The sequence below is a fragment of the Plasmopara halstedii genome (assembly GCF_900000015.1).
Source record: "Plasmopara halstedii genome assembly, contig: Scaffold_110, whole genome shotgun sequence".
NCBI classification, from domain to species: Eukaryota; Oomycota; class Peronosporomycetes; order Peronosporales; family Peronosporaceae; genus Plasmopara; species Plasmopara halstedii.
Genome location: NW_020187031.1, coordinates 1,598,584 through 1,625,615, shown reverse-complemented (window position 1 = coordinate 1,625,615; position 27,032 = coordinate 1,598,584). Strand labels below are relative to the sequence as shown.

The window sequence follows — 27,032 nt, the reverse complement described above, 5'->3', positions numbered from 1 at the left end:
CCATGGCTTCTCGAAGCCCTTTACGGTCGCCTCCACGACCAGCAATCCCGGCTTGCATCCACGTTCCGTGTTCAAGAGCACGGAGCTCTTCGAGGCTGGGCCCTGTTGATCTCTACTTCCCTGAGGCTCAACAATGACAAACTGAGCGCGTGAATCGCGTCGTTGAAGACGATCTTAGCAGCTTTTCACTGAGACGCCGAAGTGCTGTAGTGCCATGCTACCACTCGTAGAGTTTGCTCCGTACAGTGCAGTGCATTCATCTCCCGGCTACACGCCGTTCTACGCAAACGAGCTTGTTAATCCTCGCGTCCTGTTGACACAACCATCCCATGGCTCAGGGCATGGTGGGGGAGAAATAGCTGGACGGCTTGCTGATGCCAGACCCCTCACTATCCGTAAGGAAGTCAATGAGTATTTGCCTACTTAACTGAGTACGTTTGCGATGCAATTGCTGAAAGTCAAGTCATGCAGAATGAATTCGCAGGTGGAAGAAACAGAAGAAATGTTAAAAACTTTAAGGCCGGAGACCTGGTTTCATTAAATGTTAAAAATCTTCCTACACATGATGTCTATGCTATCTTTAAGACAAATCTTCGTCCACGATTTATTGAACCTTTTGAGGTCGAGGCCAAGCGAGGCCTTGCGTACACGCTTAACATTCCGAGAAGGATGCGCACCCACCAGGTGTTTTATGCTTATTTAAGCCGTACCAGGATCCGGTTCAAGTAAACGTGGAAGCGTTAGCGCCGGGGCGGCGCCCACCTCAAAGCTGGACCAGCTACTGGTTTTGAGCACGAAGTGCAACGACCCACGAATTCAACGGCGCCACGCGCTCCTGCTTCCCACGAAGCGACGCATTCATCTGCTCGACGGCTAGGAGTCGCTCCGACAGAGCGCGATGGTCCTCAACGTGAGGCCGTCGGTGCACAAAGTGCTCCAAGTTTTCGAGGTCTTCCGCACAGCGGTATGTGACCTAGACAAGATGCTCGGGGGAGTGCCAATGACGACGGACAGAGCTCGAAGAGCATCGCAAGTCACCGGACGGCGATCGACGAAGTCAACATCGTCCGTCGCCGACTCTTCTCGATGAGAATGGTGGCGTCCACTATCACGTGGAACGCCTTGAGGGTCGACGTCGTCGACAGGATCGAGTGCAATATTTTCGTAAGTGGCGGGGATACCCAAACTCCGAAACACGTGGGAGTTTGAGGTACCACTTCGGCAAGATTGCCCAGATGTAGTGGATGCTTTTAATTAGAAGGATCATGACGTTTCGCGTCGTCGGACACCCCGCGCCTGTCGGTGGTAGCCCAGGAAGCCGAAGGGCCATGGTCTGAGCTCAAGGCGATGGCCCTGAGCTGCTGTGGTCGTAGAATCACCCGTGTGTTAAGCCATTGAGCTCGCGGGAGCGTGATGGATTATTCCATGTGTCGCAGGTCGACAATAGTGCAGGAAGTCGGCGTTGCACCTTGGGTTTTGCACGCCCACTTCCTTGTGGCGTCGGTGTAAGTGAGATAGCTAGAAGGTTTCCAGTGCCGCTTCATCCATCGCTCAAAAAGCTCTTCATCGACTGCAGCGGTTTCACCAGGGGCGAGCACCACAGGAATAGTCCACATAGCATGTACAGGAGCGCCTCCTCTTTGAGCGTGCAGTCGAGCACAGTACCTATCCTTTAAAATTTCTTGAGGTACTCAGAAGCGAGCTCGGAGAGCATTTCGCTTGACAAGCTCAGCTTGTGTAGTGGCCAAAGGCTCGACTACGCAGACGCCTAACGATCGAGTGATCGTCTTCCGCTGTAGAAGCGGGATCTGAACAAGCGGAGGCCGTATTCCGCACGAGGATTTAGGACCGAACGAGGATACGAGCGCAAAAGAGCTGCCCTGTGGTCAGCCTCCAACTGCTGCTCCTGTGCCTCGCCGATTCGATTGGTAATAACACTACTTCCCCAGGAAGTCGAGAGGTCGGGGACGGACATGGTGTCTGAACGGTTCGAGCAGGGTTCACGTTGGGCCGTTGACACACCTCACCTTCCTTATCTTCCTAGTATCCGAGTCGTAGTCGACTTTATCCAAATCCTCGATGAGGAAATTCGCCGCCCCGGGCGAGCGCTGTGTGTGGCGCCTGGCTGCCGAGGGCTTAGCGTGTGCTTTCCGTAAAGCCGCGGACGTACTGTCCGGATGTGCATCTCGTGCAGAAGACGAAGAAGGGTTCTGACCGCGTGCACTCTCAGAACCAGTGAGGCTGGGCGTTTCTCGTGTCATATACACAAGGCTTATTAAGCAAAGAACGGTTAAAGATGGTCTTTGGGGTGTAAATGTGTCTCAGACACGCTAGACTCGTTTAAGTCGACAGTTAAATGTGAAGTGTGGGTATTCACAATTTTGTTTGGGGAGAGTGTAATAGGGTTACACGTCCCCTTGTATGAAAAGGTGGGTCACACATGATGGTGTGATCGTACAAAAGTGTTGATCTCACAATTTGGTGTAATCTTACAATTGCGTGGCTACACCGTAACAAGAAGCCACTAGGTGGCGTGACTGTCAGTAGTTTTGCATATTAATCAGGATTTACTCCCTAATCAAGAAAACCTGAGGTTCTAGATATAGGCGGCTCTGCCGAAAATATTACAAATAAGTGCAGTTTCAATTTTGAACATAGATAATATTTGCCTTCGTGACGATTTTGGTTCCTCTCGAAGGTAGCGGATTGCGATACGCTTCACTCTTATTGATTCTGGTTAAGCTTGTAAGGTCAGTGACCTTAGTAAGCTCTCTATAAGCAAAGAGCTGCGGCTGCCCCGCTGTAACTTGTATCAATGACAGCTCATCATAGGATGAATGCCACTTGATTGAGCTACTGAGTGTAATTTTGTTCACTGTAGCATTATCGTGAAAAACAGAGATCACAGACTTTTTAGAAGCTATTCAATGTCGCATGTTCAGATCCATTGCGAACCTCACATGTCTTCTTTCAGAACAAATATTCTCGTGTCTCGTTCTGCCGAAGGACAGAGTAAGCTTTGAAATAATGCAGGACTGTAGATGCGTACCAACTCTTCCAGACTTTATACGGTGATGCAGTCACGTGTCGGAGTCAATTTAAATGCACCGATGTGGAACATAACACTGATTGAAGTCAAGGAGAAGTTGCTCAATAAATCATACAAGTTTCGAAGAAAGAATGCTACGTAAAAAGTTTTTCGCAGAAATGGGATTGGTAGAACGATAAAAGTGGACGAGGTACGTTTTGAAAGTTGCAGCTCATACAGTAACGGCAAATATAAGGACCAGGCCTTTGATTATGATCATATTGGTCATATGAAGCGTAATAGAACGGTAAAAAACTTATAAAGAAATTAGCAGGGATGAAGCGGAATAGAACGGTAAAAAAACTTATAAAGAAATTAGCAGCGATGAAGCGGTATTTAAATTAGGTAAGTTGGGATCAGCTGAATATACAATAACACTGACAATACATCCAACATGACCCCACATAGAAGGACTTGTTCAGATATTAGTACCTTGAGACAAGCTTTGGAGTGACAACTGCCGACAGCAAATAGTTACCCTTCAATGAGACCGGCACGTTAAGATTGGCCAGTTTGGGTGGAAAAAAGATCTGCAGCGGAGCTGCCGTAGATCTTTGCTTAGAAGAAGCTTATTAAGGTCACCGATCTTACGTTCTATTCCAGAACCAGTACGAGTGTAAAGGATCGCAATTCGCTACCTCCAAGAGTACTAAGGCAAATACGCTTTTCCGCCCAAAGTTAAGACTGTATATATATATTTTATTTGCGGCTGAGCTACCTTTATCTAAGACCTTAGATTTTTCTAATAAACTAGAAAAACCCAATTAATATGCATAGCTACCGGTAGATCTGCCACGTCGTGGCTTTTTATTACGGTGTAGCCACAACATTGTGTAATTAAACCGACTTCCGTAATTCACACCTTGTAAGGTCACACCTTCTGGTGTGACCCACGCTTTCATACAAGGGTATGTGTAACCCTGTTTCAGGGTGGCTAAGCCGTGAATTGCTGGGTGAGAGAGAACGTGTTTGGTCAGGACTAGGGGTGTCGCCGAAATCATTCTCATCGGATTAAGCTCGGTCTTCACATTGAAATTTCTAATAGAGCGTGACCGTGCTTTTTGGGGGGCTCGTTGAGCCATTTTATCTGGTGCATGGGAGCGCACACCCGTGACGAACTGTCTGAAAGTGGATATACGGTAAAGTGCTAAAATGGAATTGAACACCGGGTGGGGTGGTTTTAAGTAGAGCTCTAACTTTTTCGAATTTCTTGAAAAAAACAAAAAGCGTAATCCTTAGTGTGGTCCACATCTTAGCGAGGTACTGTGTTACGGGCTTGAAAAAAGAGCTGACAGGGTACAGTATAACGAGTAGATTTAAAGTTCCGGCACAGTAGTTGGTCATGTGGTGGTCAATTTTGCGCAGTGTCTTCAATACGAAATAAGTGAGGACAAATGCATTCAAATCAGTACGGTTCGACCATACAAAATTCATCTTGCTGTAATAGTGAATGATTATAAGAACCTAGATTGTCGGTATTGTAGAACTTCGAAAAAGGACACGTCAGCTCGGAGTGAAAAAAGTAAACGTAAAATTTAGTATTAATCTAACTAATATTTAATTTAGAGGATACAATCAAAGGGAAGTAAAAGTATTGATCACTAAGGCTTTTGATACTGGTATAGTAGGAGCGCACGAACCCAGCTTCTGGGCGTTTTTCAATGCAAGTTTTATGAGTCGGGCTCACTCTGTAAAAAGTGCGCGGCAACTCTGTTGAAACGACCCGTTGCAATTTAATTTCGTAATCAGAAATCAGACACTGGTTGGGAGTCTCATCAAGTTTATTGGATATCGCAAATGTATATCCTTAGTCGCTTCTTCCCTAATATATAGTTGGGTGTCTACTTAGCTGCGCTGTCCTCGCAGTCATCATGTTTTTGGTTGCATGCTGGATACTCAAATTCGATTGGTATGTCCTTGGGATCCGTAAGCATCACAAAAATAGGCATATCTGTCGCTAGTTCAGTCCACAGATCACTGCAACGCAACTCGTGTTCTTGTTCAATTGTGCGACCTGTTGCTTCGTCTAGGAGATCATACCTTATGCTGCACGACTTTTGCGGAGAATCGCTATTACACCTCTCACCACGTGATACGCTTAATGGCTTGCGTGAATTTGTGTGTGTTACGATAGAGCGTAGATCCGCACATTATATATACGAAAAAAAGTGGGGCATCTGTATAGTACTCGATATTTTCGCGTAGAATCTTTCACTTTTTTGAACTACAGACAACGAAACATCAAGCAGCATATGTAAGGAAAGACTCTTAAGACTTCTGTACGGGCTAGTCCACTTTCCGCTGGTTGTAGTACTATTTGAAGTTATTCTCCAAAACAGTACTTTGCGATTAAAGCAACGGATTTGACTTATTGACAAGTCAAATCGCTGAACCCGTCACGACATTTCGCGCGATATGATTGGTACCTTTCTAGCATCGGCTGCACATTTGTTGACGCGGCATTGTCATTAGCCTTGATTGCGTTGCTATCTTTTGTTCTCGACCTGGTTCTCATGCATCTGGACCCGTACAAACTCAAAAAGTGGGATGTCTATGTGGATTCTATTCTCTTTCTTATCCTCCATTTTTAAGACAATGTTCACGTCGCAGAAATACTGCCCTGCAATATTAGTGGGAAAAGAGTATACCAGCTTTTGCTATTGAATATCTCTCTCTTGATCGTAGGATTCAGAGTTCTCGCGAATGAAAGATCTCCTATCCGCTCACAAACACTTCGAAGTATGCAACAATCAATTCGCACTCATGGATGTTCCTGTGCCGTCAGCAACAAAGTGTGATGACGTGAACGTTGTATGTTACATAATGTTTGCAACAATTACGTAGAAACTTGCGTAAAAAACCCGCTACATCAACTACAGCATTTAATTTATCTTGCTGTTTGTAATGCTGTCCATCTATTTTGCGTCTTTCCACGATCAGGTTTCAAGGTAAAGCAACTCACTGACTCTATCCAAAATCTTGAGTCTTATGATACTATAATATTCTCACGTTCATAAGTCAATTTTGTTTCTTTGTATTAAATTCAATCACAAAAGTCTTTCCTAATCAAAGTCCTATGTCTTTATCAGCCACACATAGTGACAACGCCGGAATGCTCATGCGATTAGAACGACAAGAGGCGATCGATTGTGCCTCCGACTCGAATCAACTTCACCACCAACGTAATCATACTAATCCACGCACCACAAAGCCATCGAGCATACCTTTACAACCATCTGAGTCCCAAAAGGCCCAGAAACAATCACGTCTTAGTCAGCAGAGACACGAGTTAAAACCTACCCAGCATCCTCAACGTCGACGTCAGTCTCACGAGCCTCACGTATCGACACAAAATCTTCTACAAGCGCCACAACGGCACTCGCAGCACCAGCCCCGACCATCTCGTGTCTCCTTTAAACACACTGTTGTAGTTCATCGTCCTAGCACTTCACAAAGCGCTTTGAGGACTCGTGGTCAGTCCGACCAAGCCCCAGGAAGCCGGACTCGTAATTTCAGACCTTCACCGGGCCCACTTTTACCAGTCAATAGTCGATCTGATCAATCTGAGCAGCGACGACACATGCAAGACCTATCAGATAACCAAGCGATGGTTCAAGCGACTTCTGTTCGAATTAATCGTGCCAATAGCTCCCCGGAGCAGCCTTTTCGGAGTCACAATTCAAATTTACCGCGTTCGAATACTGAAACATATGCTGAGTTATCTCGTGCCCGTCGTCGTGAAATTATCTCTCGCGTGAATGAATCAGTGCAGACTGTAATGGGGTCAATGCTCTCCGACAAGTCCAAGAGTGTGCAATGGAAGCCCAAGCTCCGAAAGAAAGACATCTCGTATTTTACAGACGAAATGACGGTAAAGGCCGGGCAGACACGCTTTTGCTGCGTAAGCCATTCGCACGCGTCGGTCGAGGATATTATGGAGCTCTTCGTAGTGTCTGAGGAAGAAAGTATGCGGCGTAATATTCGGGTTTTGTCTGATACGCTACTAGAAGCTCGTATCGTATCGATTTTGCGTCGACCTACAAAAGAACGTCCGATGAATTCCATCTACATTCGCCACGCATGCCATCAAACCCCTGGTCTCTTGATGAATCGAAAAGTGTGTCTGATCGTTGCTACGGACATTATTCACCAACCAGATGGATCAGTTATTGGTTACTGTCTATGGGATTCGATTGACGATCCGGAGTTTGTCGAAACAACTAACAAGTCAAATCTTCAATCGTGTACAATGTTTCGGTCGGGCTTCTTTTTACGCCGTTCTGGTCGAACATCGTCATCTCAAAATGATCAGATATTAACCAAAATTGTATATATGGTTGGATTAGAACCTGGCGGTTGGGCTCCAGGTTTCACTGCACGATTATTGATGGAAAAATTTGGTGACAATCTTTTGCGATTATGCTCACACTTTCGTCGCAAACGTTTGGATTCGCGGACATTTGTGAAGAAGACACAGTGGGTATCGAAATTATCTGCCAAGAGTTGTCGTAATTGCAAAAAGTCATTCCAGGTGCTTTCAACTCGTGTCAATTGTCACTCTTGTGGTCATGTGGTCTGTCGATCTTGTGCAACAAAAGAATCGGTTGAGTTGCACGCTGTGGGTCTCGTTCCTATGCACATCTGCTTTTTGTGTCTTAAAAAAGCTGGACTTCCTATCCCTCCGTTAGTGCAAAAGTCTCTATCAACTTTAAGAAGAAGACGACTACAATCCGACACGGCAACTATATCACGCGACATAGCTCGGGTACAAATTGAGCCGCCACATATACATCATTGTAATTCTGCCGTCGAAAGTGACTTTATCAAAGATGAAGATGGTGATGATGATGACACGGACACTGGCGAATGGGCTTTTACATCATCGGGAATGCCTTTTCGATCTAATTAAATTGTCCGATTTGAGTATAAAAGCTGTTAACTTGTTGCGATTTTTAATCTTTGATAGTGAAGTTATAGTGAATAAGTAAACATCCAAGATTAGTATGCTTGTGAATGATTTATCTTGACTATAAAATTCTTACAGTCTCTTAAAAGAGATATTCTAGTTACTTATCTCACGGATTCTTCGGGAAAATGTCCACGTATTGGAGTAGATTTTCCTTGTAGCTTAGAGGCTTGCGGCCAGTAAGACGCTCCACCGTGTCTGTCACCTTACTCATCGACCCATCAGCCAGCATTTTGCCACAGCAAAGTAGATCGTTCATGCACAGCTTCATGGGCAGCTGAGAAAAGTCACCATCCACATCCGTGGGTAGACCACGTTCGAGCCAATAAGCACGTAGCTGCTCGTCAGGCATGTCAACAAACTCGGCTTTGTAACCACTAATTCCATTCATCCACTCAAACATCTCACGGTCTGTAACCGCTTCAGGCCCCGTTACCTCCACAACAGTGTTTTTCTCTTGCCTACCAAGCAACAGCGCACCAAAGACACGACCACAGTCTGACTTGGCGACGTAAGCACCTGGGACATCGTGACTGTTTGCGAGCCAACGATCCTCAGTATAATGCCACGATTGGGCGAAAAGACAAGGAGTATTGTCCTGGTACAAGTAATTGCGTTGAATGTTGTAATCCAATCCCGAAGCATAGATTTGCTGCTCTGTAAACTGGTGATCTTGAGGTAAGAATGGCAGCTCCTCATTCGGTTTGTCCGATCCAGCACCAACGAATGACGTGTAGCAAATACGCTTGACACCTACCTCTTTAGCAGCTTGGATACAGTTCTTCATCTGGCCACGACGACCATCACCAATCAGCCAGGTGGAGATGAAGGCAACAGCTTCAGCCCCTTGAAACACCTTCTTCAGACTCTCAACGTCAGAGTAGTTGGCTTGTTCCACGATGGCACCCTTGGCTTTCCAAGCCTTAACAGAATGGGGGGCAAGCTTTGAAACGTCTGAACTAGTAAGCACCAATTCATCTTCAGGGTTTTGATTCTCAACAGCGTAGTCTGCTGCGATGCTACCAATGCCTCCCCCAACGCCCGTTAATACGTACTTGACCATTGTGAAGTGAGAATTGGACGATCAAACTGGAATGGCGGAAATCGAAAAATAAGAGTCTGCAGGAAGCACTCAATCGCAGAGTAAATTGGTTCCTGGCTCGCGTATGGATTTGTAGCAACGATTACGGCTGCTGTTAACTTTTGCTACCATAGTATCTTCTGATTGATTATGTCCGACAGCCTTGCTGAGCTGTTCCAGTTTAAAGCTGCTTGCAAAATAAATAAAACTATTTCTTGGAAGAAAGTATTAAACAAAACAATTGTTATTTACCTCTAAAGTCGCATATACTTTGATTTATAAAGGATAATACAAAAACGAAGAATATGCGACTTTAAAGGCACATAATAGACACCAGATGACGATTATCTTTGGGATTTTACGTCGTCTGTACGAAGCCCAAATGGATCTCATTTTTTGCGCTTTACATTGATCAAAGCTTGGCATATAAAGATCATTGAAATGCAGCATGTAAATTGTCGAAGAGCATGATCAGAACACGTTTTTTCATCATTAGGTTAAGCGTAAAAAAATTGACACCTGATCGATAGTTGTGAAGTGAAATAGTCTTCCTGCTAAAGTTTGAATTAGAAGTTAGGTTATCAATATTTTTGTAAATTAGAGAATTCTCAGAATTTTTCTTGTCTTTGCTACTACTATAAATTTTAAAACCAAACTGTATGCTGACCGCATCTATTATATTATCAAGCAAGAATATCACACACTTATAACAATTAGGATATTTGCTCGCATTTTTCACTCCTTAAACCTTGCATGCTGAAGAGAAGTTCACCAGCGTCATGCTTTCTAATGTTCGATAATAAGCACATTGCGTTTTGTAATGTGTCGTAATTTGTGCGGGAGAGAGAAGTACTTTTTAAACAGCTTGAAGACAAATTTACAAATCTTATTATCCGGGAGGACATCAATATGTGCAGAGGGTGAATGAAATAAAGTTGAATGAAGCTATTGCTCGTCCAGTATGACGACATCTCGAAGATTGATGCTCATAAAACATACCACGGAGGATGCTCATAGCTACATCTATGGCTTACTGGGTTTTTTAGCGATCTCCTTGCCAATAAGCGATAAGCCTTAACACGCTGCATTGACTGAAGCACCGTTTTTTATCTCTAGATCAAGTGAGATCAGATCAACTTTTTAAGTATCTTTCGCAGAAAGCTGTGAGGTCGCTTCAACTTTTTCCCGCTAAGACTCAATTTGCATAAGAGTCGGTACCGTAAAATTTGTGGTTGTTTGTATACTGGACTCACGAGCGGTTTTGAAGGTACCGTCAAGCTCCATTAATAAATGGCGTACTATTGGCGGACAATTTTTAAAGCAACGCTGTGCTTGTCAGCGCTACTTAGACTCGAGTCCTATTTTTATGACACTAACAACAAATGCGACAAATTGCGAAGCTTTGTGCGTGTCAATCAGGATGTTCTTTTTAGAAATAGAAGCTTGAACACCGGTTTGCAAAATGCAAAGTGAATAAATTAAAATTCTTTTACTGGATTTATTTACGGATCAGCGAGTACCACGTCGCTGCCCATCCTTGCGCAATATCCAAGTCGTATCCCCGCCTGCGTTACTTCTGGGATAATTCAACATGCGAAAGTGACGCACTCAAGCCTGTCCATACCGCTAAGTACTGGTTTCTGCCGGTTGGTACGTGCTGGTCGATAGGCTCCCTTTAAACCCTCCCACTCGACTCGACCGTTGCTTGTGCACGAACATTCAGTTACCACGAAAATTGCTGAATTGACTCACTGGTACAGGCTTTGTCACATTGTATGGGAACATGTCCATAGTTTTGACATACTCGAGGTTGACTTCACCGTCTTATGACTTTATCGCGAACGAAGTGAAACTAGGGATTCCTAGTCAAGGCGATAGCATCGTAATTATTTCCAAAAATTCTATCGGCTCCATCTTTATCTAACCAAGCCCGCATAAAAACGACTTAAGCCGTATATCTCTTGCGCAGCTTCCGATATCACCATGTGTCCAGCCTTTGTTGGTAACAGAGCACGACTCTCTACTTCTTGCTTTTTTAACTGACACCCCCCGTCAAAAAAATTGTAGCGACTTATGTTTCTTCGTGGCGTAGCCGTAAAGTCTAAAGCCGTTTGCCGCTTGAACCTTCATGCCGTTGTGACGGGGAAACACGTACCTTTGTATGAAAGTTGACCGTACATCGGTGTAGATTACACCATTTGATGTGATTCCACAGTGGTGTGGCTACACCGTAACAAGAAGCTACTACGTGGCGGGGCTGCCTGTAGTTTTGCAGACTAACTAGGATTTACTTTATTAATTAGGTATTACTGTGTTAATCAGGGAAATCTAAGATTTTAGATATAGACAGCTTTGCCGCAAACAAAACAATTAAATACAGTTTCAATTTTAAACACAAGAGCTTCTTTACCATAATTAAGGTTTTAAGTAAGCGGATTGCGATCCGCTGCACTCGTACTGAACTTAAGGTCGGTGACCTTAGCTTTGCTTCTTCTAAGCAAAGAGCTACGGCATCCCCGCTACACATAGTAGCAATCGTAGTTAATCTACGTCTGAGTCAATACGAATGATCCACTTTGAGGATGGAGCAATACTCCTATTTGCCCCAGAGCACGCAGGACGGGCTTGATAAACCGATCTTCCTGCTGAGCCCCGAGGGCGTGAAACACCAAGATTCGCAAGCGCCCGAAGCGATAAACGTGCACCTAGAGGCGTTTTCGAGCTATGATACTGCTGCATGAGAACCTAGACAATGCGCTGTTGGCGTCGACTGCGTCCATGTTTCCATCGTCGACGACAAATGACTCCTCTTCACCCAGGCCGCTCATGGTGAGCGTTTAGACCTTCGAGGGTAAGGATGACGAGAATCGTCTGCAAAGGCCGAGACGGCTATAGCATCCGCCATGCTCCAGAACGAGCAACAGCGCGTGACGCTAGCCAAATTCAAGCTCGAGGGACGAGCGCGAGAATCGGCACTAACGCGCGGTGCTTCGGTTAAAGCGGAATTCCCCTCCTGGAAGAAGCTGAAGCGTCGGCTTTTAAAAGTGCTTTCGCCGCCTAACTAGGTATATCGCGTACGATCGCATTTCCTTGCCGCCCGACAGGGCAAGAAGGAGTTGGTAGACATGGTCCAAGAGTCGCGTATTCTCATTGCCGGGATGGCAGCCGGTCCTCGTTCCTAGGCGGTCGCAGTCACTATCTTTATAGAGGCCTCCGCACTGGCGTGTCCAGAATGGAAGACTTCCATGTCCATCCGTCTTCTTCAGAAGAAGCGGTAAATGTGGCGTTGGATGCCAAATTTGATATCGTCCGCAAGACTTGGTTGGTATGCACACCTCATAGCTTGTCGAGCGGGCCTGAGCTAATAGATTCCAGCTATGTTGAGGGAGAACTCCGAGCTTCCGGGCAGCGTTCAAGCACCCAACAGTGCTTTGGCTGGAGTGACACCCGTCACCTTTAGATTGTTTGTCCGCTGCACAAGGCGCGTTAAGATTCGAAGAACCGACGCCCCGATTCTAACCAGTCTGGTTTGCCGAGAGAAACCGGTAAAACCCAGCACGCGCGGGGCGCCCTACTGGGAAGAACGGATTTCTATTGAGCCTCAAAGAGGTAAAAGGCAACAAAGACCAGCTCCAAATGAGCTGCGTGCTTTTGAACACGGACCATGTGTGTAAGCCGGGCTTGCTGGTCATAAAAAGGAAAGTGTAGGGTTTTCAGAGGCCATGTGAAATCCTTATCGGTTTTGAGGCGTCGGGTAATTATGCTCGACGCTCTATGATCGTAGGAAGTCAGCTGTATGCTAAGGTGCTGAAAGCGCGGTTTAGTGTTACCGTCACTGTTCGCTTAGCGACGAGGACTTGTGACACTGTGCTGAGGGTTCCTGTGGATCTCGATTTCAGTTCTCTTGACTTTAATAGCGTGAAATGCTGCTTAGTCGTAGACTTGGATTCAAGGTATGACCTTATCCTCGGTATGGCAGGGTTGGAACACCATGAGCCATGGATTGATTGGAGGTCGAATACTTTGAGCGCCATGCGCACGTCACCTGGCGGAGCTTTGGTAAGTCGTGTACTTACCTCTACGAGGAAGCAAAAGCCTTATTGGCGCGGGCACTAGACCGTGAAGGTCAATGTGCTGCCCATGAGTTCCGAGCATGGCTCGCGGACTGAACGTGGAGTGGCACATAATCCACTGAGCACTGCTCAAGTAACGAAGCACATGCTGCATGACAAAAGTTCATGGTCGACCAAGGACCGAGGCATTGAGGGCGGGAGCCCAGAGTGGCACATAATCCACTGAGCACTGCTCACGTTTCGAAGAAGTTGCTGCTTGCGAATAATTGCATGGCCAGATGAGGTCAGAGGCATCCTCGGCAAGGCCCTTCTGATGGCGTGAAGTGGCACATTATTCACTGGACGAAGACTGCGGAGAAAGTAGCTCTTCGTCGGATGTTGTTAATAATATTAAGGCTCTGATGGAGCAGCTAGCGGGGACACTGTACAACGACGAGTGCGTATTCCCACTGGTTTGGATGACGCAAATCTCTATCGAGAGTAAACGGCGATGCCGTATGTTATCTGTAAGACGCAGGGCGTCGATCCTGACCCACGATGTGTCTACCGTAGACGATAGCGCAGAGCTATATATCCTTATCAACGGTATGGCAGGGGAGGAAATTACGACGTCACCATCAAGGCTAATCCGTGGTGGATGCTCTTCTTGTGCTGGACGAGATGTCCTTCGAAGGGTTTGTGGTAACTTGAAGGAAGGCAATTTAGCAGAGGTGGTCATTATACGACCGAACGAGGAATTTAACTCGTCGTGGCTTTTGGGAAAGCTGTCCTGAACGACACAAATAGGGTGCAGAACTCACGATATGGATCGTCGATCCTGAAGGATCCCTCGGATCCGTACTATCTTTTGGAATAGGCATTTCAAGACGTCGAGCCCAAAGACCCGGCATCGATCTTACCTCTGAGCCGATATGTGCATCATAAGATTGACGCGGTGGTTTTGGGAGTCAAATATTGCGTAACACGCCAATGCCCCTGCCGCAGGAGCAGTATGTCATCATTGACGCCTTTATTTTGTGCGAAGTACGAGGCAGGAATGATACGTGAGAGCAAGTCTATCCAGTCGACACCCACTTTTCGTGTCCAGATTTCAAACGGCAAGCGGCGTATCGTTCACGCTTACAATAAGCTCATCGCTATCACCATTCCAGCACAGATGCAGATTCCTGGAATGGATATTCTATAACATGGCTGGCCGTGCAAAGAACTGTGCACTCGACTTGGTCGATGGGTATTACCGATTGCTCATGAGAGCGAGTGATGTTCCGCTGACAGCATTGAGTTCTCCGAACGGCATGTTCTCGAAGTGTCTGATGATGCCCAAAGAAATGTAAGATGCACTAGCATCATTTAATCGGCTTCTGACGCAACGGATCAGGTCCTACCGGGTGTATGCACAGACGTACTTCGACGACGTCTTCGCCAACAGTCATGTGGAGCACGGTGGCTGATGAAGAAGGCCATACCGTCCATTCGCGAATCATGACCGGTGATGATTGACTCTGGTAATCCATGATGTTGAAAGACACGATCAATATATAATTAAACGCATTGTTTCCCATTAACAGAGTCACCTGTTGGTGCAAGATGCACCATCTTGCTTGAACGGTTTAGAACGACCGGAACACCATTACCCTCAGCGGCGTTAGGAGGTAACCCAAAGAAAAGTCCGGACAGACAGACCGCCAGCAGTTCGCTGGTACTGGCAAACTCTGCATTGGAGGTTAACTGTGTGGGGAGGGCTTCACACGCTGACATACTTACAAAGTTAAATCTCAACCCAAGCTTACATTTGGGCCACCAAAGGTGGTGTGTCAGCACTGCATAAGTCTTTTTTTAACCGAGATGATCTACGATAGGCGTATGGTGTAATCATACACTTATTTGTTCTTCATGCCTTTGTTGTCCGGTACGACAACCCCAGAGTCGTGCCTGTCATGTACTTGGTTGTACCATAACCCGTTCTCGAGGAAGAATCGATGAGTTCGACCGCGAATTTGCGGGGATAATGCCAATAAGACTGAATTAATTGTAGTTATCAACCACTTGAGGATAACCGCATACGCTGGGCCATTTGGATACGCTTGCAAAGTCACGGATTATTTGTGATCGGGACGCCGAGATAAGGCATCCGCCAAGACATTCAATTTACCTGGCATATAAGCCACTGTTGGGATATGTAGCGTTTTTGTCGCTGTAAGCACCGATGCGTGGTCGGTATATTCGACAAATATACCGTATATATCCAGATAATTCCACATATCCTTTTGATTTGTTGACGTCGGCTATTCTGAGATCGCTTTTGACCTTCACTGGGTCTGCCCAAACACCGTTGACGCCGAGAAAGCAACCCAAAACTAATACTTCCTCGGCGCTGAATATACATGTATCAATGTTAGCAAAGAGTTGATGTTGGTCATACACGCCAATACCTGTTACAAATGTTCGAGGCAATATGATCAATAGATCGGCCTGTTTTGGGTTTCAAAAGGCCAAAAATGACAACCAAATACTCCACCGCGTACGATCTCAAACGGCATAATAAATGCGTACACGAGACAATTTAACATCGCTGGTGCATTACAGAGTCCTTGTGGTATCACAAGCCACTAACATAACGTTCCACTATGTGTGTTCACTGCCATACACGGAATCGATGAAGGATTTGATAGCAGCCATCTACTAGGCCAAGTACGCTGAAGCGTTTTGAGCTAGTCATCTTGTTGCTAATGGCATCCTTGCGGAAAATACGGGTCTGTCATGGCACACTTTTGGCGTTAAACTTGTTGCATGCGTGTTCAATGCGCCACCCGCCATTGGTTTGCGAGCGCACAATGTTGGCGCATTGTGGAAAATCAACTCTCTCTGTCATCCACCCATGTTGCCGTTTCGTAGCAAAAACGAGTCTTTAAACTCGAATTGCTCAACAGGGAGTGGCCATTGACGCAATGGCAAAGATCTCACACCTGGCAAATTTACGATCGCGTGTCGTATTCCACGATCTGGCGTGAGGCTGCGTGGGGTTTCCTGACTCAAACTCGTTGACGTTTTGTTGGACACAACAAACGAAATTTGGGCCGCGCGGATTCTGAAAATTGTTCATCCGCGTCGCGATGTAAATCGCTGTCGAAAATCTTTGACTACACTTAGATCCATGTATTAACCTCTTCTGTTGCTGCGCTTGCACGACGAATCATAACGACTACGGAGAACGCACCATTCTTGAGGTCTTTAAGGAACTTGGGGAAAGCTTGTTTCGTCAGACTCATTTCTGGTAGTTTGGCAATATAAGTTTGAGCGGCTAATCAGGTCATTGCGTTCGCAGCTAATTTTTTTGCCTTTATGTTGGTTTGAACCAGTAGGGCATTAACGTTCACCGTAGATTCGACTAGGATAGCGATTGATTCCACGGTGGAAATACCTACCGGAGCATTGTGATTTGGCTCGTAAAGTTCCACGTGATTTTGGCAAAGTTTTTAGCTTCCACGATAGTTCGTACTATCGGAGCATGACGTGCTCTCGCAGTAGCGTTCTTTTTTGCTGCCACAATAGCGGTAGCTATTGTAGCTTTTCCTTCCTTAGTTGATTTGCCTACTGGAACATATCGTGTTTCCACGGTATGGTCATCTACGAGAGCATTGGCTTCCACAGTACTTTAAGCTATTGGAGCATATTGAGCTTCCACAATTGACATTCCTATCAGAGCAAGAGCTTCCACAGATGCTTTCGCGATCCACGGCTTCTCATAGAAAATATATCTACTGAAGTAACAACTTGTTTTGACACAATTGGCGTTGCAAACCGCACGTTCTTGGTGATTTGTGAATTTTCAACTTTGTCGCGAACGCCAACATAGTGAGCTCTATCTTCGTTTGCAAAGTAGCTACGCTTGCGGATGACCACAGATGGGTCATGACGTCCGTAGGTGTGACTTCCACCCGCCGAGCTACTCGCAATCTCCCTAGTCCTCCAGTGGATTCATGGCTTGTGATCTTCTAACCACGCATACCCTAGTATGCGACCACACCTCAGCCATGTCGAAGACGGAGAAGGTCGACTTGTGGTCAAAATCCGAGAATTTGACTCGTAGATCAACATCATTCTTTTGTTGCGTAACAATCGCACCGGTCGCAAGACGGACATGAATGTTGCCATTATTCTTCGCAACACCTGCATCAGAGAGGACAGGATTCTCTGCAACACTTCTTTTCCGATCGTATTTAGTTGAATCTCCAGAGTCAATAGGTATTCTAAAGGGTCTTTCGGCCTCCTTCGCCGCTTTGAAAACAATGAGAATGCCTCCCTTCCTCTCCTCTTCCGTGGGAGAGGACAGCGGCTTTCCCTGCACAATATTAACGAAATAGTAAGTTACAGGTTATACCTCAGTATGCCACCCTGCGCCGACTGGGACTGCGCGTTTCCCAACGACGGGGAAAACATGCAACAACATCGACATTGTTGAGTGATTGGCCTCATTGACCAATTCAAGAATTGGCCGAATGGCCACTACGGCGACTGGCACCTCCCCATCCTTCTCGATTGAGAGTCAAGCAAACTGATAATACAACATTGGGCTTGGCCTCATAAAACTTTGTCGGGCATTCCCGTTCAAAGTACCATACTCGGACACAACCATAACAGGTTACCTGTCGGTATTTAACCGCTGACAGGTCCATGGGTTCAGGACAGTTTCCGCTCGTCGGTGGGACAATTGGGTAAACCACGAGATTGTACCTGAAGCTGATTTTTCCGAAGGGCAACGAAGATTGTATCATCAATCTTGGTCAGTTGTTGAAAATAGCCTTCAGACTTTGGGGGGGCAGTCTCGAATCCCTCTATAAAGACGATGACCATCACGGCTGCCCTCGGCCAGCGACACTCGCAAGTAGCGAAGTTCTTGTACGAAGTCATTGACCAAGCGTTTGCCCTGGCGACACCTAAACAATCGCACGATGTCTAAACGCCGCGTTCGGTAGAAATAACATCATCTCCATCGATTCATGAAGCATCTTCAAGGAGGACAAATTACCAGGATAATTAATCATCCACGTAAAACCATATTCGTGACCAGCGCCTTGTAGAAGCGAAAACGCAGATGCGACCTTCTGCTAGTCCTCGTGAACCAGCTCTGCGATCAATGCCATATACGGTTGGCGAAATCAAAAGAGGAGCTTTTCTCTCTGTATTTCAAAGAAAGGCTTAAATGCAATCTTCAGCGATTTTGCGCGACTCCACTTGTAGAGATGGTGACATTTTCACTTAGACAACCAGGATCGGTGAACCAGGTGATCTATGATGGTCGGTTTCGACGTAAGAGAATTTGTGATTTTTGTCGAGACTTCTTTAGCAAGATTAGCTTAAGAAACCGTGAAGGTGCAGACGTTCACCTTGACCACAATTTGGTCGTTCGCTAAAAATTTGACTGTGGCCTCACCACTGAGTTTCGATAAATCTTTTCGACGACGGCCGTTCTCGCATCGGACAGAAACCTGGTCCAACAGTGACGGTTGGTCTGGGAAGTCAGTGTGGTAGCTGGAATCAGACATCTTCATTGTCGTCGGTGCACTGACCACGAGGTGCTACCAGGTGTAACGGGCGGGACAGCTGGTTACGCACATCTTGGCGCTGAGGTTACTTTTCCTGAGGCTTGATCTTCTTACGCAGCTGTCATACGCGCCCATTTAACAACAACCATGCTATCTACTTTACACCAACTCCCTACGTCAGAATGAGTAATGGCCAGCGAAAAATAATGCACGCTCTTATCAAGCTAAAAGCAGCCAAAACAAACACCAACGTTTTTGAAGAATAAAGTAAGGTATAGAATGGTCCGTTGCACCTTGTTTGGTGATCAAGGATCTCTTGATCAAAATGATGAGTGAACATATCAAAGTTGATTTTATACTTATCCTGATCTTTCTCTTAAATAAGAATAAATGTACCTAACTCAACCACCTTCCACTAAGCGTAAAGCACAATAAGATAACCAGTATCTAAGTGTGTACCATATAAAGTGTGCAATGGTCCAGCCACCCTAATACAAAGACTCGAAATAGCGTTTACTAGCGCGTTGAACTCGGGTTTGCCACATAATGACTTAACAGTCCTACTTCTGCTGCGAGGGTCGAACCTGTGTCTAGCTTGAAATATAGAGACATCTCACAGCATCATGATATGATACATCGGTCGTATACTCGTCATGCTCGCCTTCTTCGCACGCGGCCTTGATCAGATTTAAATTGGGGTCTTGTGGTGTTTTGGCGAAATTGATGTTTTTCTCCTTAAAAATTTCCAGAATGTCGGACGCAAACTTGAGTTGACGCATAGTCACTATCCCGCTTGTCACGTCATTTTCAGTATCGAGTCCAAGAAAAAAATTGTGCTGGCCCAAGTATGCCATATCAAACCGGGCACTGAGAGTTTGTTTTGTCTCTTGAGGTACCGTGACGAATCTACTGGCAGAATAAGATTATCGACGTCGAGTGCGAACATATATCATGTGTTCGTCATCGCGTTTGATGTAGACGCAATGGTCTGACTTGCACTTTTGTATGTCCAGTTTGAGCATGGATCGTCGATAGATACGAGTGTAAGAGGACGCTGTTCACAAAAAGTCCTTCAAACACAACACACACGCTTTTGCGACGAGAAAACTCTTCCCGACGTGGAATTAGAAGGATACTCCTGACTTGGAGGGAAGAAGATTAATACTTGAAAGGCCTGGTAAGGAACCTATCTCCTTTCGTACGCAGCGAGTTACATCATTGGCGGACGCTGCACTTCCTTAAAAAAATTAAAATCCGTTATGGCTCCAGCTACATGCAAAACACCCCAAGGGCTCTTAACAATTTAATCAGTAAAACATTAGGCTCCAGATTTAAGATTGAGCCTCAGCTTCATCTTATACAAAATCTTGGGAGAACGCAGCTTGAACATTGAAAAAATTGATGTTCACCTTTCGTTGGAGTATCCAGTAGAAGGTCCTGGCTACGCCAGCCGCTTCAAAAGACAGAGACACGTCAGTCTCGTCACCAATTTAGATCCCAGGTAGCAACCAGCATTCTGTGTTACACAGAATGTTTGTGAGTTTGTATAAGATATTTTGTTTGCATTTTGGAACACAATACTGTAATCTTCGCTTAGAAATTCCCACAATGCACACAGAAGGTGCATAGATGTACAGTCATGCCATTACAAGGTGCATAGATGTACATTAGATGCACATCTATGCACCTTGTAATGGCAAGTTTAGTCCACTACGACGAGGCAATTACTTCAGCCGGTATAGCTACTTGATCAGAATGCAAACTCAATTCGGATGTTTCTCAGTACAAAATCTGTCAGGTTAAGTCATGTGTATGTTTTCCCCATCTTTTGTTTTGAAAAGCCTATTTGAACAGTAATCTGAGGGTCGGTAAGCTGCCACTTTGACGCCAAACTCCATAAAAATCAAATTACGTAAATTTGATCAGAGGTACAAAGGATCATTCATAGTCGATAACAGATCTCGGCGGGAACCCCATGACCATAAGACACGCCTGGTATCGCTCAAACTTGCCGTCTTGATTGTATTGAAGCCAAAATACTCGTTTGTTGCCGATTTCCTTACGACGACGATTTGTAGTGGCACAATGTCCAAGTCTGATTTTTGCGAAGTGATTTTGATCTCGGCATGCTACCCCATCTTTTCTTGTCTGCATCGCTGGATTTTATCGTCGACCTCAAAGTAGCCAGAAATTTTCTAACTAACTTTACTGCGTACACGGCCTCAGCCTCTAGGTTTATGGCGGACATCTCGTCAAGGTCTTTGTAGCGACCTGACGCTTAAACGAGGTATTTATTGTCGCTTTGTCAAGGGCCTGGATACGTTGGTGTCGCTTGCCTAGCGAATTTTCAAGTCAAATTCTGAAGCAATTTACTATTAGTCTCTTCAGACTGTCTCCAGTCTAGTGCTTCATCGTAATCTGTATCTGCGATGTTTTTGTGCGTAATTTCGTCCCCCAAAAAAACATTTTCTATAAAATGTGCGCCACGACTAACGCATACGCAATGGCCCTTAATCTGCCCAATTGATACGCATTCTCGGGGTAGGAGTGGCTAAGAACCCGACATTGCATTGAACGAGCGTCAACTCTGTACAGATTTCCTTTGTACCTTGAACATACAAATGACAGCCAAAACCCTTATTATTTGACATCAGAGACTCTTGCCGGCCTAACCTTGGAACGAAGACACGTTTTTACTTACAGCGCATATCGGGATCCAATGTCATATAAAATTCCAGACGTCACAGGAATACGTCTTTAGCATACCGGCGTCTTTGAGTACACAGCAAGCACATTCTACAAGCCAACTATTCATAACTTTGCTTTTAAGTGTGTATGGTGGCGTAGACTTCCGCACTCTACCACTTTCTGCACAGCACTTAGCCATTGTGCCAACGATGTATTCCCACCATTGTCATACCGAAAAGTTTGTCTAATAACCCGACTTGCGCATTGACAGTTGTACGACACAGAAGAGCGATTTTTTGTCAGTAAAAATAAATAAGCAGCGTTTTCCACGGGACGATGGTGTCAGGGTCGAGCCCACACGTTGCCGTGAGCGATTTGGAACCCTCGTTTGGCATGATATGGGTTGACTTCATTAAGCTTACCCGGCACCTCATACCTTGCTTCTGCTGGATTACCGGTGTCATTTTGACACCAGTATCATATATAGTCGATAAGCCACCTGTACCAATGCGTCTAAGTTGAAAATGCCAGAGATACGACGTGGTGACCCTACGGCATCTCATCAAACTTATCACGTTGGCCTGGTCTATCGGCAGAGGCTCTATTTTTCAATTTGGACAGTCCCTCGCCGTCATGGACAACAAGGTTTAAGCAAAAGCCTTTTACTTCGGCGGAGCATCTGTCTTGCTTAAATTTGACTGGATGGTGAATAGTTCGAAGACGAAAAAGTTGTGTGAGAGCCTAGAAATGTGCAAGCCGTTGATAGCGCACCCTTCTCTATTCGCATGGCGTCATTGTTGAAAAAGTGATCTTTATGTATTAACCACCTGAACCACACTGTCGTCCGCAAGATGCACGTTTATTGGAGCAATCCTCTTGTTGTTCGTCATGTATTATCTTGAGTATGTCATCTTCATTCTCTGCAACATTTGCACGCTGCAAGCGTTTTGATATTGTTTAATACGTAATCATCATCTTCCAATATTTTCGTGTAGAAGGGTTGGCGAAGGATCTTTCTGACCAAACCTTATTTCTCAAAATGCAACTTCAGACGCCATCACGTATCTTGCATGCCTTTTGCTGACGAAACCAAAGGAGAGTGTGCATATTTCGTCGCGAAGCATATGATTGTATTTGCCGGCACGACTTCCTCTTGTTCGTCGATAAGTCCTGTGTAGTGATCAAACTTGGTTTCCACAGAAACGATTTCTGACTGGTCATATTCTCTAGGCATCATCTGTATCTTTAACATCTTAGTGGACAAAGTTGGTTCGTCGCATTTAAAGATGCGGCTGGGGGCGGATACTTTCTGTGAATACTGAATCAAAGTCGAGAACAGATGTCGCAGAGCATAAAATCATCACCGAAAAAAAGTTCTTGATCACTGGGTGGCAAATTTGGAGATGCATATATTAATCTATTTTTCGCTAATCTATTTTTTGCCAACCCAAAGTATGCTCAACCTTCAATACAAATTAAGAATTTACTGAGTAAATTTTCACATACAAATATATTGGTCGATATAATAAGATCCTCATATCGCAACCTTTTCATGCCATCTCAACGCCTGCTATACCTTCAATACAAACAAGGAATGTCCTCAGTGAATTTTCCACACTGGATTCGCGAATAGTTTACCGATCAGCGAGTGGCAAGCCACCGCCAAACCTTGCGCACTATCCGAATCGTATTCTTACCTGGATCACTTTTGAAATAGTGTAAAGTGCGAATGTAAACACATAAGCCTGTCCATACTGGTATGAACCGGTTTGCCCGTTGGCACCTACGCTTCCTTGACAACACTTTTGAATGGTGACATCATTTTTATATGGGTGCCTAATTAGCTTAGACAATTAGAAAATGGATGCTATACGACTGCACAGGTACATATCAAGGTTCATCATTTTCATGATCGATACACACAGCGCTAAATTTGACTGATTGTTACGAGACAAGACTTATCGTATAAATTGCAAAGTTGAAGGTGTAACACAACAAAGGCTCCGACGGCATGGCAAAAGGTCGGTGACGACCTTAATAATGTCAAGACTTTGTGACGACCTCACAAGAGAGCAGATCATTTCCTGCGACAGCGCTGGATTGTTTTTGAGTTTGTCTATGAATCCATACACCGATCAGAAGGTATTATAGCATTAATCGTGTATAAGAAACCATTCTACCACAACAATACCGAATGTTTAGAGCATATCTTTCTCATAAGACAAATAGGCCAAGCTTCAGCCTTAAAATAAATTTTGCTTTGATAACCAAGACATGAAATCTAAGAGCATCTTTTAGTGACGTAGTTACTATTTTTAGAAACGAAAAATACATGGGCTTCTTCAAAAGTTCCGTACAGCTTTAAATTTAGGTCTATTTGTATATGAGTTTCCCAGTATTTAGATTATTCACTTTGAAGCAACAGCTTGACCGGTTATTTTAAGTTTAGACAACAGAGTATAAACATAAGGCTAACATAAATATAATCAGGTCTTTAGTTCGAACAGTGAGGAGAATTCTGTAAATGTACGTGAGGCAGAAGATGCTTTATGCTTTAAACTCGGCAATCAGAAGGTATCCACAAACTTTCAACGCTGTAGGTGATGCTTTCGACAAGGTTATTTCTATAGTCCCCGTTATTGCGCGTGAGCCCTAGCTCAGAGGTGCATTCAACGCCACGATGTACCTCATTCAGGGCATGAAGTAATTTTGACCTTTAAAATTTCTTCATCAAGAGGAAAAGAGTTTCTCTGTCCTTGTCTTCGTCGGACACCCAGAATTAGAGGTATCACAACCACAGACGCCCAGTTGTGGCGCTCTTAGTGGTGCCTTCTAAATCAATATTACTGTTGGAAAATAGCTTCCCAGTTTGCTGATTCCTTTGAATGAACAGTAGACGGAAGGTTTTCAAGCGTGCACTATTTTTGATGATTAATACCCGATTAATGCGTGTACCAACCTCAAAAAGAAGAAACTTATTCACGTCGTACGTTTGACTACATACAATTTCTACCAAGCGTAGCGACGTTGCCGTGCTCTTTCCACAGAATAAGCTTTGACTCAACGAGTCTGTTTGATCAATTGCATTAAGCTTGTATTGTACACTCCATCCAAAAGCGAAACCGAAAGCCAAGAGGGAATCAGTCACTTAAGCTGCTCTGCTTTTTTAGTGAGTGACATTTGTTTAAGGCTAACTCTATTTGGAATTTATACGATACCTAATCTATCTTCATTGCTTGACGCGCGGCAAGCAGCATTTGTATACCACAAACCTCTCCGTAACGAAGCCATACTTTTTTTAAAGGTACGGAAGCTTGATATCTCACAATTGAGCAACAAAGTAATGTGTTTTTAAAACATTGTGTCCGCTTCAATTTCTTGACCACTCGCTAAAGAAAAAATTCTAACGGACTTCGATTGTACAAGACTGTATGTTGTTTACTTTTCAGAAGTGGAATGTGTGGGCTCACATTAACAAAGTCTATTCCCGCTAAACACAATACACAGCAAGCACATTTTATTTAATGTAACTGTGAATACTAAAAGAAACAATATCTATATGTATATATTGAAAATGACGAAAAACTGAAAAAGGTTAGAACTTCAAAAACGAGGGGCTGATGTCCAAGTAGGCTGCTAACCGCACTTCAGAAAGAAACGTCAGTTTGGTGTGAACGAGTAAAACATATAATATTTTGCATGAGACTAATATATATATACTCTGGAATGACAGACTGAGCTTACAATGTTCATTCCTTCAGAGGAACTAGAGCGCCAAAACTCATCCTCTGAGCATTTATTAATTCGAGCACTTAAACTCTAAGTCTCAATACGCGGAGTGCAGGGCAGCTGTTGCACTTTGGTGACGTTTGCCTAAAGATTGTAGATTCATGACTTGATATATAAATAAATCTCGTATTCTACTGTTTATTGCGCAATCCAATGCTATTTTCTCGCAGTTGAAACTACCTGCTGGTTATTACATTGAGTGTCATATGCCGAGCTTAACGGACCTGCTTTCCATTCACTACGTAGCCAGCTATGTACCGTACCACTTTTGAAATAATTGATCATGAACATAGACGTAATATCAGACACGGGGAAAAGAATTGGTAGCCAAACCAACGTCTTAAAATGTTGCGAAAAACGTTTGCTTTGATAGCGTGAGCTACAGATTGTGCATCCAGGAGACGTATCTGACGCATGTTGATGCTGACTTTTCCAAACATAATTTTTTTACAAAATGCCCAAGTATTCAGCACAATACTAAAAATTGACCTACCAGAAGTGTGTGGTGTACGTACACAAAATACATTTTGTGTACATATCAGACCTCGTCAAGAAAGATGTGGAATACTATAGGCTCACGTTTTATCGTTTTAGACTCTGTACAAAAGTGATCGCTACATCTGGATTTACTGTGTGTGCTTTTTATTCATTTTGCACTGTTTGAATTTCATAGCGTACTTAAAACGAGATTCCCTTCAGTGTACTCAAGGGTATCGTTGAGCGAGACCGACCAAAAGTGGCGGTTGATGTGGTTTTCAGTGAGAATGCTGAGGTCCTTTTCGATATATGCGGCTACAATGTTCCAGATCTGACCAAGCGTTTCTGCTTAGGCTTGATAGCACACGGTCTTGCCATTCATGTTCACCGCACTTGAAAGTCCCTCTGCACAAATTAGGGACTCCATATCCTTTTTCAGCGGCGGAAAAGAATTGTGACACTTCACAGTGGAGCCCACGGCAATGTCCAACTAGTTGGTGACAAACTGGACCTGGTATAGGAATCCCAGCTTGCTTAACAGCAAGCTAAAGAGCCAGAGCAGCTTGTCGTGATATCGGTCTAAGCCATTCAAAATTGGTCGCCGCGCTGAAGTGGAGTCCTTTCATGCTGTCTATATCGATCTTTTTATGGAGCTACTCGTGCGGGTCTTCTGCCTACGTCAAGAGCAAAACAAGCGATGTTTTATGTATTTGTAGCCATTTTCAGGATTATTTTCTGTGATCACAGCAGCAGTAGTGGGGGGTATCAATAACCTATAAGAGGTGTGTATCTCGGGTACTTAGAGCTAGTAAATTTCCTGATTAGTATCGGAATCATTTTGTTCATTGGCGGAAAAGAATGCGCCATCTCACCTTTCATAAGACTTTCCAAGCTACCTTCAAAACGTAGGTACGTACAGATAGTGACTTACGCTCTGACTGCAAAGTACAATGCACGACGTATACGAAAGATAAGATGCTTATCGTCTCCAATTTCTATTTGTTTACATTTGCTTGGCTCTATGAGACCGTATGGAAAGCCACCAACCAAGAGTCAGACCCTCTATAAATAAGTTCTTCAACTACTTAACCGCTAGAGAGAAGCACGCTGTGACGGGTGGTTCTGTCTCTTCTCCCAGCGAGAAAAGGCCGACAATGCGCCAGGATGTAAGAGGCCACGTCATTAAAGCGTCTTGCCGAGGCGAAGCTTCAATATTCTATTTTTAAAATGAAGGTATTCTATCCATCTCAGCATGCACTGGTATTAGCCCTTGAGTACCCGCTAGCCCACGATGTGTTTTACATGAAGATGGGCGCTCCAACAA

At 44.6% G+C, this 27,032-nt stretch overlaps 5 protein-coding genes across 5 annotated transcripts; 1 reads left to right on the top strand and 4 right to left on the bottom strand.

The window, feature by feature from the left end:
* Positions 1 to 6,164: 6,164 nt before the first annotated feature.
* On the top strand, positions 6,165 to 7,864 carry PHALS_00346 (hypothetical protein PPTG_17438; the record flags this gene model as incomplete). The annotated part of the gene is made up of 2 exons (XM_024730692.1): positions 6,165 to 7,771; positions 7,849 to 7,864. The coding sequence occupies 2 exons, from the start codon at positions 6,165 to 6,167 to the stop codon at positions 7,862 to 7,864; spliced, it is 1,623 nt and encodes a 540-aa protein (XP_024572393.1).
* Positions 7,865 to 8,163: 299 nt separating this feature from the next.
* PHALS_00345 (NmrA-like) lies at positions 8,164 to 9,117 on the bottom strand (the record flags this gene model as incomplete). Its single annotated transcript, XM_024730680.1, has 1 exon — positions 8,164 to 9,117. One exon carries the CDS (start codon positions 9,115 to 9,117, stop codon positions 8,164 to 8,166), a length of 954 nt encoding a protein of 317 aa, XP_024572392.1.
* Positions 9,118 to 15,088: 5,971 nt separating this feature from the next.
* On the bottom strand, positions 15,089 to 15,282 carry PHALS_00344 (uncharacterized protein; the record flags this gene model as incomplete). Its single annotated transcript, XM_024730669.1, has 2 exons — positions 15,089 to 15,228; positions 15,273 to 15,282. 2 exons carry the CDS (start codon positions 15,280 to 15,282, stop codon positions 15,089 to 15,091), a joined length of 150 nt encoding a protein of 49 aa, XP_024572391.1.
* Positions 15,283 to 21,264: 5,982 nt separating this feature from the next.
* On the bottom strand, positions 21,265 to 21,641 carry PHALS_00343 (uncharacterized protein; the record flags this gene model as incomplete). Its single annotated transcript, XM_024730658.1, has 2 exons — positions 21,265 to 21,422; positions 21,521 to 21,641. The coding sequence occupies 2 exons, from the start codon at positions 21,639 to 21,641 to the stop codon at positions 21,265 to 21,267; spliced, it is 279 nt and encodes a 92-aa protein (XP_024572390.1).
* A 3,620-nt stretch (positions 21,642 to 25,261) lies between these two features.
* PHALS_00342 (uncharacterized protein) lies at positions 25,262 to 25,516 on the bottom strand (the record flags this gene model as incomplete). The annotated part of the gene is made up of 2 exons (XM_024730647.1): positions 25,262 to 25,315; positions 25,412 to 25,516. 2 exons carry the CDS (start codon positions 25,514 to 25,516, stop codon positions 25,262 to 25,264), a joined length of 159 nt encoding a protein of 52 aa, XP_024572389.1.
* Positions 25,517 to 27,032: the final 1,516 nt, after the last annotated feature.